Source organism: Rhincodon typus, chromosome 8 (genome assembly GCF_021869965.1).
Source record: "Rhincodon typus isolate 14 chromosome 8, sRhiTyp1.1, whole genome shotgun sequence".
Taxonomy (NCBI): Eukaryota; Metazoa; Chordata; class Chondrichthyes; order Orectolobiformes; family Rhincodontidae; genus Rhincodon; species Rhincodon typus.
In genome coordinates this window covers 79,968,838-79,985,246 of record NC_063339.1, presented here as the reverse complement: position 1 = coordinate 79,985,246, position 16,409 = coordinate 79,968,838, and the positions used below count along the sequence as shown (strand labels likewise).

General features: G+C 42.4%; 1 protein-coding gene across 1 annotated transcript in view; it reads left to right on the top strand.

The window, feature by feature from the left end:
- The first annotated feature begins 1,013 nt into the window (after positions 1-1,013).
- tmem62 (transmembrane protein 62) overlaps positions 1,014-16,409 on the top strand; it is a 50,939-nt gene continuing 35,543 nt past the window's right edge. Inside the window, exons 1-3 of the mRNA XM_048599638.1 lie at positions 1,014-1,115; positions 12,381-12,522; positions 13,183-13,307. Of these exons, the coding sequence (XP_048455595.1) occupies positions 13,189-13,307 (119 nt within the window). The 5' untranslated portion in view covers positions 1,014-1,115; positions 12,381-12,522; positions 13,183-13,188. The remainder of the gene's footprint in view (positions 1,116-12,380; positions 12,523-13,182; positions 13,308-16,409) is intronic.

The window sequence follows — 16,409 nt, the reverse complement described above, 5'->3', positions numbered from 1 at the left end:
CTGCAAAAGTAAAAGAGTCCAAACTTGTGTAAATTTTCCAGACTCCCTTCATTGCCTGAAAATAGAACAGAAGCCTGTATTTGAGGCTTCCATCTTGTTGGCAACATGCTGATATGCCAGAGCACAGTGCCTTAGTGGTAGAACACTGGTTTGTGCATTTCCTTCCTAAGTTTGCCTCCCACAAGAAAAAAGAATCAAAGACTGCAAGTCTGTTTGATTTGATCACACTTGGGAGTACTCTGCATGGTTTAGGTCTCCATGTTACTCCAATAAAGTCAGTATAGAGGGTACATTGAAGATTCACAAGAATCACACCAGAACTGGGAGGTTATAGATATCAGAGAAGTTTGAACAGACTGAGGATCTTTACTCTAGAAAAGAGAAGGCTGAGGGACGGTCTGATAAAGGTCTTTGATATTCTGAATGGGTTTGATATAGCCTATTAGAGAAGGTGGTTTTCATTTGTCGGGGAGTCCAAAACTATGGGTCGTAATTAAATTAGGAATTCAGGAGAAACTTGTTTTCCCACAAAGTGATTAGACTATAGAACTTGTTACCATATTGAGTAGTAGTTTGGTGGGGAACTTTAGATGGATGTATTTGAGGGGAAATTAGGCAAGTGGCATGTGAGTGAAAAGAAAAGGAAGGATTTATTCATGAGGTTAGATGAAATAGGATCCTTGGGAATGTAGGAATTTCTTAATGAGAAATGGCCATGCTTCATTTTGATTACCCATTTGCATTTCCTGGTGCCCAGAGTGCTTTTAATAAGTTATCATCTTTTTGAGTCAAAGATTTGATCTCTCAGAAGGTTAGGAAAAAATATGCCAGAAAACAAGAAAACTGACAACTCCCCATTGTGCCAATTGATGTTGAGATGGGCAACTCTGGATCCTGGGGACACTGAGAGACCAGGGCTTTCACTGATGTACTCCAACAGCCCTGATTTCATATTTATGTTGCTTTATGTCTCACAGGAGATTTAACAGATGCCAAGACAAAGAACAGGATCGGATCTGTTCAGCACGAGATTGAATGGCAAACCTACCATACAATCCTGAAACAATCCAGAGTGTTAGAAAAGACCAAGTGGATTGATATCAAAGGAAATCATGGTATGGCAATTACCCTGGTTAACTTTTGTCACTTTACGTATTGTTGTAATGCAGCAACTTAATCATTAACTCCACTATGATTGTATCATAGAATCATTACAACTCAGTAGGCCATTCAACACATAATTGATATGCAAGCTGTCTGCAAGTGCAATTCAGCTATTCCTGCTCCCTACCTGTATTCTATAGCCCCGCAATTTATTTCCATCCTTTGATTATCCAATCCCTTTTTGCAAGCCCTACTTCAATCTGCCTCTGTTACACTGTGCAGTGTATTTCAGCTGCAAAACACAGACTGTATAAAAAAAAGTTTCAGGTCTTGTTGCCAATGGGTACAGTGTTCTCCGAAATATCAGGCTAGATTAACTATTCCAGTCTCAGGATTTGGGGCCCACAACCTTCTGGGTCAGTGGTGAGAGCATTGTCATTGCACTACAGCAAGGAATTTTCGGATCTCCCATCAAAACAACGGGGAAAATCCAGTTATGACCGTCTTCAATGCTTTTTTGAGTTTCCTGGTGGCTGCGTAAGTGCCATAGAGTTATGGTGACACAGAAGGAGGCCTATCAGCCCATCAAATCCATTAAGGCTTCAAGAGAGATTGCCAGTCAGTTTCATCTCACCACTCTTTCCCCCATAGCCCTCAAGTGCCCTTCCATTTCCTTTAGACAACATTCATCATATCTGCTTTAACTGCCCCAGTAGGTAGAAAATTACAGGTCATTACCACGTAGTGTGTGTTTAAAATAAAACTTCTTGATGCTGCCCCACATCTCCAGCCCAATACCTAAATAATTTATGAGGACAGCTTTTCTCCAAGCCAGCCATAATCTCTTGCACATCGATCATATTTTTCCCCAATCTCCTTTGCTCTAAAGAAAACAACCCCAGCTTCTCCAACCTAACCATGTAGTCAAAAGTCTTCCTCCTAGAACCACTCTTTCTCCAAGATTCTGATCCTTCTCCACATAATAATGAGCAGAATTGGATGCAGTACACTATCTGTGGCCTAACTATTGTTTCATAAGAACCAAAAGAACTGCAGATGCTGTAAATCGGGAACAAAACCAGAAGTTGCTGGAAAAGCTCAGCAGGTCTGGCAGCATTTGTGAGGAAAAGATCAGAGATAATGTTTCGGGTCCGGTGACCCTTCCTCAGAATTGTTTCATAAGGTTCATGTACCTTGCCAACTGCTCTCTCAAAATGTCCTGTCAAAGATCAAAATAGAAACGTCCATGTCCCCATGCACTCTTTTATAACTGTTCCATTAAGACTCTATTGAACTTGCACCCCTGTTACAGAGGTCAACCAGAATTCGTGGCACTGGGTGTGGACTCCCCTGAGCCAGAGTTGCTTGAACACGGTCATATTTGGGAGAATTGTAAGTTAGAAGCAGAATAGGCCATTTGACCACTTGAGCCTTCTCCATCATGATCTGATTGCAACCTAACTCCATGTTCCCATCTATCCCAATAACCTTTCACCTTCTTGCTTAACCAGAATCGATCCACTCTGTCTTAAAAATATTCCAGTACTCTGCTCCCACTATCTTTTGAAGAAGAGAGTTCCAAAGACTAATAAATTGCTGAAAGAACCTTGCATTGTCGCAAGAAAGGAAGGCTGCACATTGGAAGTAACCTGGACCCCTGACACTGCTCCCTCGCTAACCAGTTATTATTGAAATTCCTTGATAACCTGCCTTTCTCACTCCTCTCACAATCCAATTTGCCTCTCAAAAGTCCACAGGTTTGAATTCACAATGCAGCACATATAACCTGCTATGTCACTAGACCACATTCAAAACTATTGATACTCTTCTATCAATTGATTTAAACAAGACAGCATCCACTGGCAGTGCAACAGTGCAAGTAGCATTTCAGTTGTGCTCATCAACCTGAATGCTATAGAATGTTGGAGCAAGTCAAATTCTAAAATTTTAATCATTTTTTTCAAATTCCCCCATGACATTGCTCCCTTTCTGATGTCTCTTCCAGCCCTGTAACCCAGTGAAATCTATGCATTCTCCAATTCTGGTCTTTATGCATCTCCCCTCTCCCTTCACTCCATCGGTAGTGCCTAACCTATGGAATTTCTTCCCTAAACCCCTCTCCCTGTTCTGCTTTAAGATGCTTCTTGCAGTCCACCAAGCTTTTACTCACTAATTTATAATGTTGTGTCAACCTTTATCTGATAATACACCTGTGAAATACTTTAGTGCGTTTTACTGTATCAGACTGTTGTGTGAATGCAAGTTGTTGTCATACCCACAGTGATACAGTCTTCTCTTTCTCAATACAGATGCTTTCAACATTAAATCGCTTGACAGTATCAATAATTACTACAGGTATTGTGCTTCAAGTCTAGCTAACATTAGGTTCTCAAATGCACTGTAAAATATCACATTGAGCTGTACAGTTTAACTCCCGGGCTAAAGAGGAAAAATGCAGCCAACTCAATTCCTTGGATCATTCAGTAAAACTTGCCTTGGATGTTTTCTGCCTTGGCTCTCTCAATGTCACATGCCATTTGTGCCTTCACAAATAACCAGTGACTCCAGCTGACATCAATACCATTCCTATAGGACACTGGGAGCTGCAGAAGGTTAGCAACAATGACAATTATGTCAGAGATAGTAGGAACTGCAGATGCTGGAGAATCCGAGACAACAAGGTGCAGAGCTGGATGAAGGGTCTAGGCCTGAAACATCAGCCTTTCTGCTCCTATGATGCTGAATGACAATTATGTACTTGATTTTCCCCTCTTTAAAATTCATTCATGAGATGTAGTTTTTTATTTACTACGTCCATTATCTCTGTAGCTACTTCCTTTAAAACTCTAGGATGTTTTATCACTCGATTGTTAATCCAGAGACCCAGGTAATGTTCTGGGGACCTAGGCTTGAATCCCATCATGGCATATGGTGAAATTTGAATTCAATACAAATCTGGAATTAAGAGTCTGATGATGACCATGAATCCATTGTTGGTTGTCAGAAAAACCCATCTGGATCACTAATGTCCTTTTCGGGAAGGAAATTGCCATGCTGCCCTGGTCTGGCCTACATGTGACTCCAGACCCACAGCAATGTGGTTGACTCATAACTGCCCTTTGGGAAGTTGGGGATGGGCAATAAATGTTGGCCTAGCCAGTGAAGCCCTTATCCTGTGAATGAATAAAAAAAATGCATCCATCCAGTCTGAGGGATTTATCAGTGTTTAGCTCCATTCATTTCCCTAGCACCTTTCTCTAGTGATCGTTATTGTATGTATCTCTCCACACACCCCTGCCTACAATACCTTTCAGCCTCTCGTCCTCTAATATGGAAACTAACGCAAAATTTTTGTTCAATTCTTCTGCCATTTCCTGGTTCCCCATTATTATTTCCTCAGCTTTATTCTCTAAGGGGTCTTTGTTTATTTTGGCCTCTCTCTCCCTTTTTATATTTTAAAGAAGTGCTTATCATTCAATTTTATGTTACTTGCCTTCATAGTTTATTATATCTCTCCTTATATGTTTTTTAGTCATCTTTTGAAGGCTTTAAAACTTTCCCAATCTTCTGGTTTCCCACTAATTTTTGCCACATTGTACATTTTTTCTTTAAATTTTGTACTATCCTTAACTTTGCTAAACCATATTTAGTTTATTCCCATCCTAGAATCCTTCCTTTTCACTGGGATTTTTCTTTGCTGTGAGTCATGGACTATTTTCTTAAATGTCTGCCATGTTTCCTCAACTGTCTTTTCTGCTAAACTCCTCTCACAGTCCACTCCAGTCAACTCTGCCCTCGTCCCTTTGTAATTAGCCTTATTTAAGTTTAACACAGTTGGTTCTGACCTAATTTTCTCATTCTCAAACTGAATGCTAAGTTCTACCAAGTTATGGACACCGTTAGTTCGGAGGATCTTGCTAGAGTACATTTCTCGGTAAATTCAGGGCATCTAGCTCAAATATACAATGGTGCAGTCAGTTCTGGAGCCATCTACACATGGTTCTGGCCAGTATGTGTCTGCCCATTGCAAGTTTAAATTTTGCACCTACATACTGCACACATGCATGTTGGGACTTCTCTGGGTCCTGATGCGTAACAGCAGTGCTGTTTGCTGCTAATTCAATTGGAAGGTCTGGGCCACTATGACCATTTTATATTTAGTTCTGGTCCCCTCCAGAAGGAGAAACCTGTTTGCTATGTTGCTACCTGATAAAACCAATTCTCGATCTTAAAATCTGTTATCAGAGCACGCTTCGGTCAGATCTCTAGCCTGTTCAATATTTTCTGACAGGTATTACTGCTCAATTCTTATATCATTCAAGTAACTTTTTGTATTTGTAAATATTTGTAAATTCCTAATGTAATATGGAGTGCAGAACTGCTCCAAATCTGATCTTATCAAGGTTCTATACAAATTTAATGTAACTTTCCAATTATATCCTTCTAGAATGTAACGCAAGTGCTTTGCTTGCTTTTTTGATGACCTTATTAATCTGCATTGCTGTTTTTGATTTCGTGTATCTGTAACTGAAGATCTCTCTGCTCCTCTTTCCAAGAACTGTGTCTGGTCTCCGTAATCTTTCTACCAAAGCACATTAGTTCATACTTAATTGACCTGCATTTACCAATTACACAACCATTCCGTAAGTTTATTCTTGTATCTTGTCACAGTCTTCCTCAGTATTAACTGTACCACCCCAATTTGGTATGCTCTGCATGTTTTGAATTTAAATTCCAAATCCTAGTATAAATTGTTTCTGAAAATGGTGAACCACGATGGCCCCAAAGGTATTCCTTGTAGAACATCACTTCCTATCCTTTCCTACTATTGAGTAGCCATTCAAGCACCCTACCTTCTGCTTTCCATTTTGTGACCAGCTTGGTACCAATTAGACCATAAGACCACAAAATATAGGAGGCGAATGAGGTCATTTGGCCCATCATGTCTGCTCTGCCATTTGATCAACTCCATTCTTCTGCTTCTCCCCATAACCCTTCATCTTCTGACCAATCAAGAATATATCTATCGCTGTCTTAAATACACTCCATGACTTGGCCTCCACAGCCTTCTGCGGTAATGAGTTCCACATATTCACCACCCTCTAGCTGAAGAAATTCCTCCTTATATCAGTTCTGAAGGGTCGTCCCTTTACTTTGACGCTGTACCGTTGGTTCCTAGACTCCCCTACTCTTCTCCACGTCCACTCTAATCAGGCCTCTCAGTATTCTGTAAGTTTCAATGAGATACCCATTCATCCTTCTAAACTCTTATCAAGTACAGCCCCAAAATCCTCAACTGCTCCTCATATGATAAGCCCTTCATCGCCAGGATCATTCTTGTAAACCGCCCCTAGATCCTCTCTGAGGCCAGCACATCCATCTTTAGATATGGGACCCAAAACTACCCTCGATGTTCCAAATGTGGTCTGACCAGAGCCTGCTATAGCCTCAGCAGTATATCTCTGCTCTTGTATTCTAGCCCTCTTGTAATGAATGCTAATATGGCCTTTCCAACTGCCAACTGAAACTGCATGTTAACGTCAAGAGAATCCTGAACTAGGGCTTCCAAGTCCCTTTAAGCTTCAGATTTCTAAAGCCTTTTCCTGTTTAGAAAATAGTCTGCGCCTCTGTTCTTCCTACCAAAGTGCATAATCTCACACTTTCCCACGATACATTCCACCTGCTATTTCTTTGCCTACTCTCCTAGGCTGTCCCAGTACTTCTGCAGCCTCCCCACTTCCTCAACAATATGTGGCCCTCCACCTACCTTTGTGTCATCTGCAAACTTAGCAACAATGCCTTCAGTTCCATCGTCCAAAACCTTAAAAGATAAGGTCAATAGTTGTGGTCCCAACACTGACTCCTGTGGAATTCCACTAGTCACCAACTGCCATCTTGAAAAACCCCTTTATCCCCACTGTCAGCCAGCCAGTCCTCTATCTGTGCCAATACCTTGCCACAATCGTCAGGGGTTCTTATCGTATTTACGTTAGCATTCATTACAAGAGGGCTAGAATACAAGAGCAGAGATGTACTGCTGAGGCTATAGAAGGCTCTGATTAGACCGCATTTAGCAGCTGTTGTGGTCTTCTGGAAATCCAGATAGATCACGTCCACTGGCTTTCTTTTGTCTAACTTGCTTGTAACCTTCGCAAAGAATTCCAACAGATTTGTCAGGAATGATCCGCACTTGATGAAGCCATGATGACTCGGCCGTATTTTACCATGCACTTAGAATCTCATATTCCCTGCAGTGTAGAAGTAAGCCATTCGGCCTATAGAGTCCACACCAACCCTCCGAAGAGCATAGTCACCCCCGCCACCCGATCCCTGCAACGCTGCATTTCCCATGGCCAGTCCACCTAACCTGCACATCTTTGACTGTAGGAGAAAACCCACACAGACTTGAGGAAAATGTGCAAACTCCACACAGATAGTCACCCAAGAGTGGAATTGAACCTGGTGCTGTGAGGCAGCAGTACTAACCACTGAACCACCATGCTGCCTAATCTGTGACATCTCCTTTAAACTTTCTCCCTTTCACCTTAAACTTATGTCCGCTAGTATTTGACATTTCCGTCCTGGGAAAGAGACTTTGACTACCCACCCCATCCATGCTTCTCAATTTTATATCCTTCTATCAGGTCAACCCTCAGCCTCCAACTTTCTAGCAAAACAATCCAAGTTTGTCCAACCTCTTCTTATAGCTGATACACTCCAATCCAGGCAATATCCTGGTGAACCTCTTCTACACTCTGTAGCCTCCACATCCTTCCTATAGTGCAACGACCAGAACTGCATACAGTACTCCAAATGTGGCCTGACCACAATCTTATACAGTTGCAACGTAACATGCCAAATTTTATACTCCATGCCCTGACCGATGCCATGTATGCCAAATGCCTTCTTTAACACCTTATCCACTTGTTGTCACTTTAAGGAAACTATGGACTTGGACCCCAAGATTCCTCTATATATCAATGCTACTGAGGGTATTTACATTTACAGTATACTTTCCTTTTGCCTTTGACCTCCCAAAATGCATCCCCTCACATTTGTACAGATTAAACTCCCATCTAACATTTCTCGGCCCAACTTTCCAGCTGATCTATATCTTGCTGCATCCTTTGATATCCTTCCTCACTATCCACACCTCTGCTATGTTCATGTCATCTGCAAACTTACTAATTAGACCACAGCCACTTTCATAAAAATCAACAGGGGTCCCAGCACTGATCACAGTTCTCCGTCCACAACTACCCTCTGTCTTCTATGGCCAAGCTAATTTGGTACTCAATTTACCTTGTGACTTAATCTTCCAAGTATTCTGCAGTCTCATCCCTAGTAATGAACTCTAAAATCCTACCACTGAGTGAGGTCAGTCTAACCAGTTTATAATTTCCTGTCTTCTGCCTCACTCCCTTCCTAAACAGAGATGATACATTAATCATTTTCCAGTTCTGGTATCCTCCCTGACTCCAGTGAATCCTGAAAGATCACCACCAATGCCTGCATGATTACCTCAGTTATCTCCTTCAGAACTCTGGGATGTAGTCCATCTGGTCTGGATGATTTATCCACCTCCAGACCTTTCAGTTTCTCCAGCATCTTCTCCTTAGTGATGGCCACTACACTCACCTTTGCCCCCTGACTCTCTTGGAGCTCTGGTATGCTGCTGGTATCTTCTAATGTGGAAACAGATGCAAAGTACTTATTCAGTTCCTCTGCCATTTCTTTTGTCCCCATTATACTTCTCCAGCCTTATCCTCCAGTGGTCCAATATCCACTCTTGCCTCTCTCTTACCTTTTAGATATCTTAAAAAAATCTTGTGCAAACTTCTATTATATTATTAGCTAGATTACTGTCATATTTCATCTTCTTCCCTCACTTTTTCAGTTTCCTCTGCTGGTTTTTAAAGACATCCCTATCCTCCCACTTTCCACCAATCTTCACCACATACTGTGCTTTTTCTTTTGCTTTTATGCTGTCCTGACTTCCCTTGTCAGCCATGGTTGCGTCTTCCTTGGGATGAATTTCTGCTGTACCTCCTGAATTATCCCCAGAAACTCCTGCCATTGCTGCTCCTCTGTCTTCCCTTCCAGTCAACTCTGGCCAGCTTCTCCCTAATGTCTTCGCGTACTTGTAATATCGTTACATCTGATGCCAGTCTCTCTTTGTCAAACTACAGGGTGAATGCTATCATATTATGGTCACTGGTCCCTAGGGGTTCCTTCACCTTAAGCTCCCTAATCAAGTCTGTTTCATCACACATCACCAAATCCAGAACTGCCTGTTCTGTAGTGGGCTCGACCACAAGCTGCTCCAAAAATCTATCTCTTAGACATTCCACAAATTCCTCTTCTTGCAATCTGCTACCAACCTGATTTTCTCATCCAGCTGCATCTTGAAGTCCCCCATGATTATTGTAATAGTGCCTTTCTTATATGCCTTTTCTATCTCTTGATGTATTTTCTTCCCCACCTCCTAACTACTGCTTAGAGGCCTATACACAACTGCCATCAGGGTCTTTTTTCCTTTGTGGCTCCTCAATTCTACCCATACAGATTCTATGCCTTCTAACACTATATCACTGCTTGTTATTGATTTAACTTCATTTCTTACTAACAAGGCAACCCCCTGCCCCCGCCCCACCTATCTGCATGTCCTTTAACTATATCCTTGGATATTCAGCTTGCCTTGATCCCCTTGCAGTTTCGTCTCTGTGATACTCACAACATTGTACCTGCCAATTTCAATCTATGCAACAAGCTCATTTACCTTGTTATGTATATTGCATGAATTTAATTATAACATGCTCAGTCCTGTGTTGATCACCAGCTTCCCTGCCCCCCACCTTTTCATAATTATTCCCTTACCTATTGTGACTGAAGTTAGATTCCTGAGCCCTTCGACACTCTCTATCCTATTGGCTGATCCCTGCACGCCCCTTCTGCTTAACTTTTTCCATAATTTTCTGTGGAACAGACACCCCCCCTCCCCCAAACCATTAGTTTAGAGCCTTTTGCACAGCCTCAATTATGTGATTTGCCGGGACTCTGGTCCTAGTATGATTCAGGTGGAGCCCATTGCATCCTCCTTTCCCCAGTACTGGTGCTAATGTCCCATGAATTCAAACCCTTTTCTCCCACACCAATCTTTGAGCCAAGCGTTTACCTCTATTCTTGGTGAGACTGTGCCAATTTGTTCGTGACTCAGGTAGTAATCTGGAGATTATTAACTTTTGGGTTCTGCTTTTTAATTTAGCCCCTCGCTGCTCAGCTGAAACATTTTCCTGTTTCTACCTCTTGTCGTTGTTACCTACGTATCTTTCCCCTCCCTCTCCAAGCTTCTGTGCAGCCCAGGTGAGATAGTGGTTCAAATAGGTGGCTCACCACCCCAGTTGCCCGGGCAATTAGGGATAGGCAAAAAATGCTCACTCAGCTAACAACATCCACATCCCATGAAGGAGTAAAAAAATGTTTGTACTCTCTCAAAGACTATGTAGATATATAACACTTGTTTGTTTTTTTTTAAAGAATTCAGCAAGGTTGTTCAAATCAATGCTGATTACCAACAAACTTCTTTTTTGTATTGTAGGCAATTTATTTAAGTGTGCAGCCCTCTAAATGTTTTGTGTGGCTGTGCATGTTTTTTTCACTAAAAGGGGCCAGTTGTGTGCAGTCTGTATGGAAGCTTTGGCATTGCTTTGAAGCTGTGCAGCTCAGAGGAAACATCACCGGCTACGAGATTGAAAAACTATCTCTAGATGTTTTTCTGTCACGTCTTTGTATGTTGATTCCATTAACTTTTTTTGAGTAAAAGCAGAAGTTGCTGGAAAAGCTCAGCATGTCTGGCAGTATCTGTGAAGAAAAATTAGAGTTAATGTTCCGGGTCCAGTGACCTTCCTCAGAACTGACGGTAGCTAGGAAAATGTTGCTTTATGTGCAGAAGATGGGTGGGGGGACAGGGTAAGGAGTAAATGATTGTTGGGGATAGAACTCAGAGAGAGAGAAGAGCAGTTGGGTAGACAAAGGAGTTGATTATGACCTGGTTAGGTGGGTGAATAGCTGTTAATGGGGACTGTTAGTGACTAACAATAGGTAGTGTGTAATGGCAGACTATGTCATAACAAAGTTGGGTGTGTGGAGTAGGGAGATAGGAGATGGGAGAGTTCAGGCCCTAAAATTATTGAACTTGATATTGAGACCGGAGGGCTGCAGGGTCCCCAAGTGGAAAATGAGGGATGTTGGCCAAGGAACAAGGTAGTGTGTTAAAGTGGCAGGCAACTGGAAGCTCTTTGTTTGCAGGCAGGACATAGATGTTCTGCGAAGTGGTCACCCAGTCTATGATTCAATTCTCCAGTGTAGAGGAGACCACACTGTGAGCGGCAAATGGAGTAGATTAGGTTGTGTGAAGTTCTGCTTCACCTGGAAGGTATGTTTGGGCCCTTGGATGCTGGGGAGGGAGGAGGTAAATGGGTAGGTGTTACACTTCTTGCAGTTGCAGGGGATGGTGCCGTGGATCTGTGGGGTGTGTTGGGAGTGAAGAAAGAGTGGACCAAAGTGTTCTGTAGGGAATGGTCCCTGTGGAAGGCAGACAAGGGAGGGGAGGGGAATGTGTGTCAGGTGGTAGTGGAAATGGCGTCTGCTGATCGTTTGGATGTGGATACTGGTAAGGACAAGGAGAGAAGAATGATGAGGGCGGAAGTGCAGGAGATGGATCGGAGGACCTTGTCAACAATGGTACTGGGGAATCCTCGGTTGAGGAAGAAGGTGGATATTTCGGAGGCTCCCTTGTCTAAGTTGAACATATATGCTGGAGACAGAAGAACTGAGAGAATGGAATGGAGTTTTTACAGAAGGCAGGGTGCAAGGATGCATAGCCCAGGTAACTGTGGGAGTTGGAGGGTTTATGGTGGATCTTAGTAGCCAGTCTATCCCCAGAAATGGAAACAGATGTCGAGAAAAGGAAGGAAGGAGTCAGAGAGAGACCAGGTGAAAGTGAGGCCAGGGTGGAAATTGGAAGTGAGATCAATGAACTTTTCCAATTCCGGACGAGAGAAGGAAGCACTACCGATTATGTCATCGATATATCAGAGAAAGAGTTGTGGGTGGGATCCAGAATAGGACCGGAACAGCAAATGTTCCATGTACCCCACAAAGAGACAGGCATAACTGGGGCAGCATAACTGTTACAGTGGGGATTTTAAAAGAAACTGTTTGATTGAAACTTAATAAAAGCTTGTGATTTTGAACTGGCGTTGATAATTTTACAGGAAATATTCTGCCCATCGTCAGGATGGATCCTTCCATTATCTACATCAGACTCACTTTGGAAATTACTCTTTCATCTGTGTTGACGCCACCTTGAGTCCTGGTCCCAAAAGACCACTCAATTTCTTTGGTGTCTTGCAGCAGGTAGGAAGATAATTATTTGCATTATAGAGAATTAGAACTTTCTTCTAAATTATCATGTGAAGGCTAACCTAATGAGCAACTAATGAGCAAATTGCCAGAGTTAAATTTGCACCAGTGTCCTATAAACTGTACAGCAACAGAACTAATACATTACTGTACCTGAAGTAGGGTCTTTGCCATCCAGTCAGGTTCCTGTTGTTGGAAATGCTACCTACATGTCTTTTATCCTAGCCAGTATTTATCACTCAAGCATTTAAAAGACAGTTTATCTGGTCGTTGATCTCGTTGATGTTTGTCAAGCTATGTATGCATAGTACCTACCGCCTTTCCTTAATTTACAGCAGTGACACTGCCAAAGCAGCGAATCAGTGTAAAGTCAATGAAGATGTCCAAAACAAATGCAAGTTGTTTTCCTTTAGGTGCGTAGGTACCAACAGCATAAATTACTCCAATGGACAGAGTGTGCAAAGAGTGCAGCTATCTTAATTAAACACAGCAGCATTCCTTCCGGAATGCAATCTGCTGTATCTAGGGTGGAGTCAGGTGAGGTTAGAAGACAGCTGCTGGACAGTGGAGCTGAAGGCTGGCTGCAAGATCAGAGAGTGGGTAGGAGGTAACAAATTACAGCAAACTATACTAAATCTGTCCAATACTTTGCAGAATAAAATGTGTGAATTGTCAAAACTAGCATCTGAAACAGTCAACAGCAATCAAACCATTTGGCTTGGCCATTACACCACCTCCACTATCATTTCCGCCTCTCCTGGTATGCAGCAACTCATGAGGTGAGAGATTTTCTTTACTTTTTAAACAACAAGGCTGATATGGGAACATGAGAACAGCAGAGGGCCTTACTGTGATTGGGTACTAGTGGGCCTTGGCGATGGTGGGTGGGGATGAGTGATTGTGGTGTTTGCATGCAGGTTATTTTGTGTCTGTGAGACATCAATCTATATGTGAGGCCAATTTATTTGGTATTTACGTCCCCAAGTTTCCTGTTTGATGGTGATCATTAATTTAGCTCATTCTTGATTGTGCGTGATGTCATTAGAACATGGATCTCATGCGGTACACTGGCACTGAGATTGTAGTGTGGGCGATAGACATCAACTGGGTCCCTCCATATAGGGCCTGGCAGCCAACTTTAACAGTGCTGTGTGTTGGGAATGCACACTTGGTTTCTAAAAACAAAAACAATCACACTTGATTTGAAATATTTAATTGACCCAATGCTTGCAAGTTTCTGGGAAGAAAGTTCCAGATTATTGCCAATCTTTGTGTGAAGCAGTGACACTCTGAATGGTCTACTTCCACCGATGGCAGGTTAGGCTGACTTCTTCCACCAGAGATAATAATTTCTTTCCATCTACTCGATCAAATCCTTTAACTCCCTACACACTCCAATTTGAGTGCCATTTCTTCTACATTAAAGCAGATAAAAGCTCAATCTGTACTGCCTGTCATATTTTTAGTGAATTTGGAATCTGAAACAAAAATGGTCAGTGGAGATTTTTCAGGCTGGAGGAGGGTTTCATGCAGTTCCTCAGATGTTGTTATTTGAACCCTTGCGTTTCCTGTTATATATTAATGATATGGATCTCAGTGTGCAGGGGACACTTTAAAAGTTTGTAGATGACACAACACTTGGAAGGATTACAAACGATGAGGACTCCAAAAGAACAAGTTGGTGGAGTAAGCAGATAGATAGGTGGTTCAATGCAAAGAAGTGTGAGGTGTTACACTTTGGTTGGAAGAATGTTGAAAGACAATATAAAATAGGGATACAATTCTGAAGGGGATGCAGGAGCAGAATGTGGCAGTAAATAAAGCATACAGTGTACTTTGCTTATTCGGGCATAGAGTACAAGAGCAAGGAAGTGATGCTGAACCTATGTAAGACACCTATTAGACCTCAGCTGTACAGTTGTAGATACCACATTATGGGAAAGATATGAATGTGTAGAAGCGTTTTACAAGAATGATTCCAGGCATGAGGGACTTCAGTTAAGAAAACAGATTGAAGAAGTTGGGACTGTTCACCTTTCAAGAAGGCAGCTAAGAGGAGTTCTGAGAGATGTTTTCAAAATCATGAGTGAGCTGATAGAGTAGATAGGGAGAAGCTGTTCCTGTTTGTAAAAAGAACAAGAGGGCATAGATTTAAAATGACATGCAAAAGAAGCAAGGGTGAAATTATGAAAAATTTTCATTCAATGAGTGTTTGGGATGTGAATTGCACTGCCTAGAAATGTGGTGGAGGCAGGTTCAATTGAGACATTCAAGAAGGTAGTAGATGATTATTTTTATACAAATAATGTGCAAAGATCTGGGGATCAAGCAGGAGTTTGACACTGTTATGATGCTCATTTGAAAAGCCAGTGCATGCATGATGGGTCAAATGACCACCTTCTGCGCTATAACAATTCTGTGATACTGTGAAAAAGCAGATGGCATTAGAAACCCAACAGGCTTATTGACATGCCCAGAGAGAAAAATGGATCAACCAGGTGAGTTAGGTGACAGCCTAGGTGTAGTTAGCTGTCAAGACATTAAAGCCTGCATTAATGAGCCTTAACAAAACTGCAACCAGTGTGAGTCAGGTAGAAAACTGTCTGCTGATTGGAGGCATACCTGACATACAGTAAGATGATTGTGGTCAGTCATCTCAGCACCGGACATCTCTGCAGGAGTTCTTCAGGATAGTATCCTAGGCCCATCTTCAGCTGCTTTGTCAATGACCTGCACTCCATCATAAGGTCAGAAGTGGGGATGTTCGTTAAATGACTGCACAATGTTCAGCACCATTTGCCACTCATGAGATACTGAAGCAGTCCCTGTTCAAATACAGCAAGATCTGGACAATATCCAGGCTTAGGCTGACAAGTGGCAAGCAACATTCACACCACACAACTGCCGGTCAGTAACCATCTCCAATATGAGACAATCAAACCACCCATCCTTCACAATCAATGGTGATACGATCACTATCACAACACTCCTGGAGGTTACCATTGACCAGAAACTGAACTGGACTCAACATATAACTATTATGCCTACAACAGCAGATCAGACACAAGGAATACTGCAGTGAGTAACTCTCCTCCTGACTCTTCAAAGCCTGTTCACCATCTCCAAGAACAAGTCAGGAATGATGAGTATATTTCCCAACAAAACTCAGGAAGCTTGACACCATCCAGGACAAAGCAGCCTGCTTAATTGGCATCACATCCAGAAATATCCACTCCCTCCACCACCGACTCTCAGTGATAGCAGTGTGTACTACCTACACTAAAGAAATTCACCAGAGATCCTTAGATCCCGATATCTCAGTGTGCAGGGCAAGGGCAACAGACAATGGGCACACCACCACGTTCAAGTTCCTCTTCAAGCCACTCATTATCCTGACTTGGAAATATATTGCTTTTCCTTCAGTGTTGCTGGGTCACTATCCTGAAAATCCCCATCTAACAGCATTGTGGGTCAACCTGCAGCATGTGGACTGAAACAGTTCAAGAAGGCTGCTCACCACCACTTCCTCAAGGGCAACTAGGGATGAGCAATAATGCTGGCCTAAATTCCACAAATGAATAAAAAGAAACTCAAGACACTGATCAATCTCTTGCACAGTCCAGTGATTCATGTTCATTTCTTTAAATAAGGGAGTTAGTTAGCTCAGGTGGCTGAATGATTGGTTTGTGAGACACAGGGATGCCAATAGCACGGACAGCACAGATTCAGTTCCTGCTCTGACTGAGGTTACCATGGAGGACTCTCCTTCTCAACCTCTCCCCTCACCTGAGGTGTGATGACCCTCAGGTTAAACCACCCCCAGTTGTTTTTCTGTAATGAGAGAGCAGCCCTACGGTCTGATAGGACCATGATGACTTGAC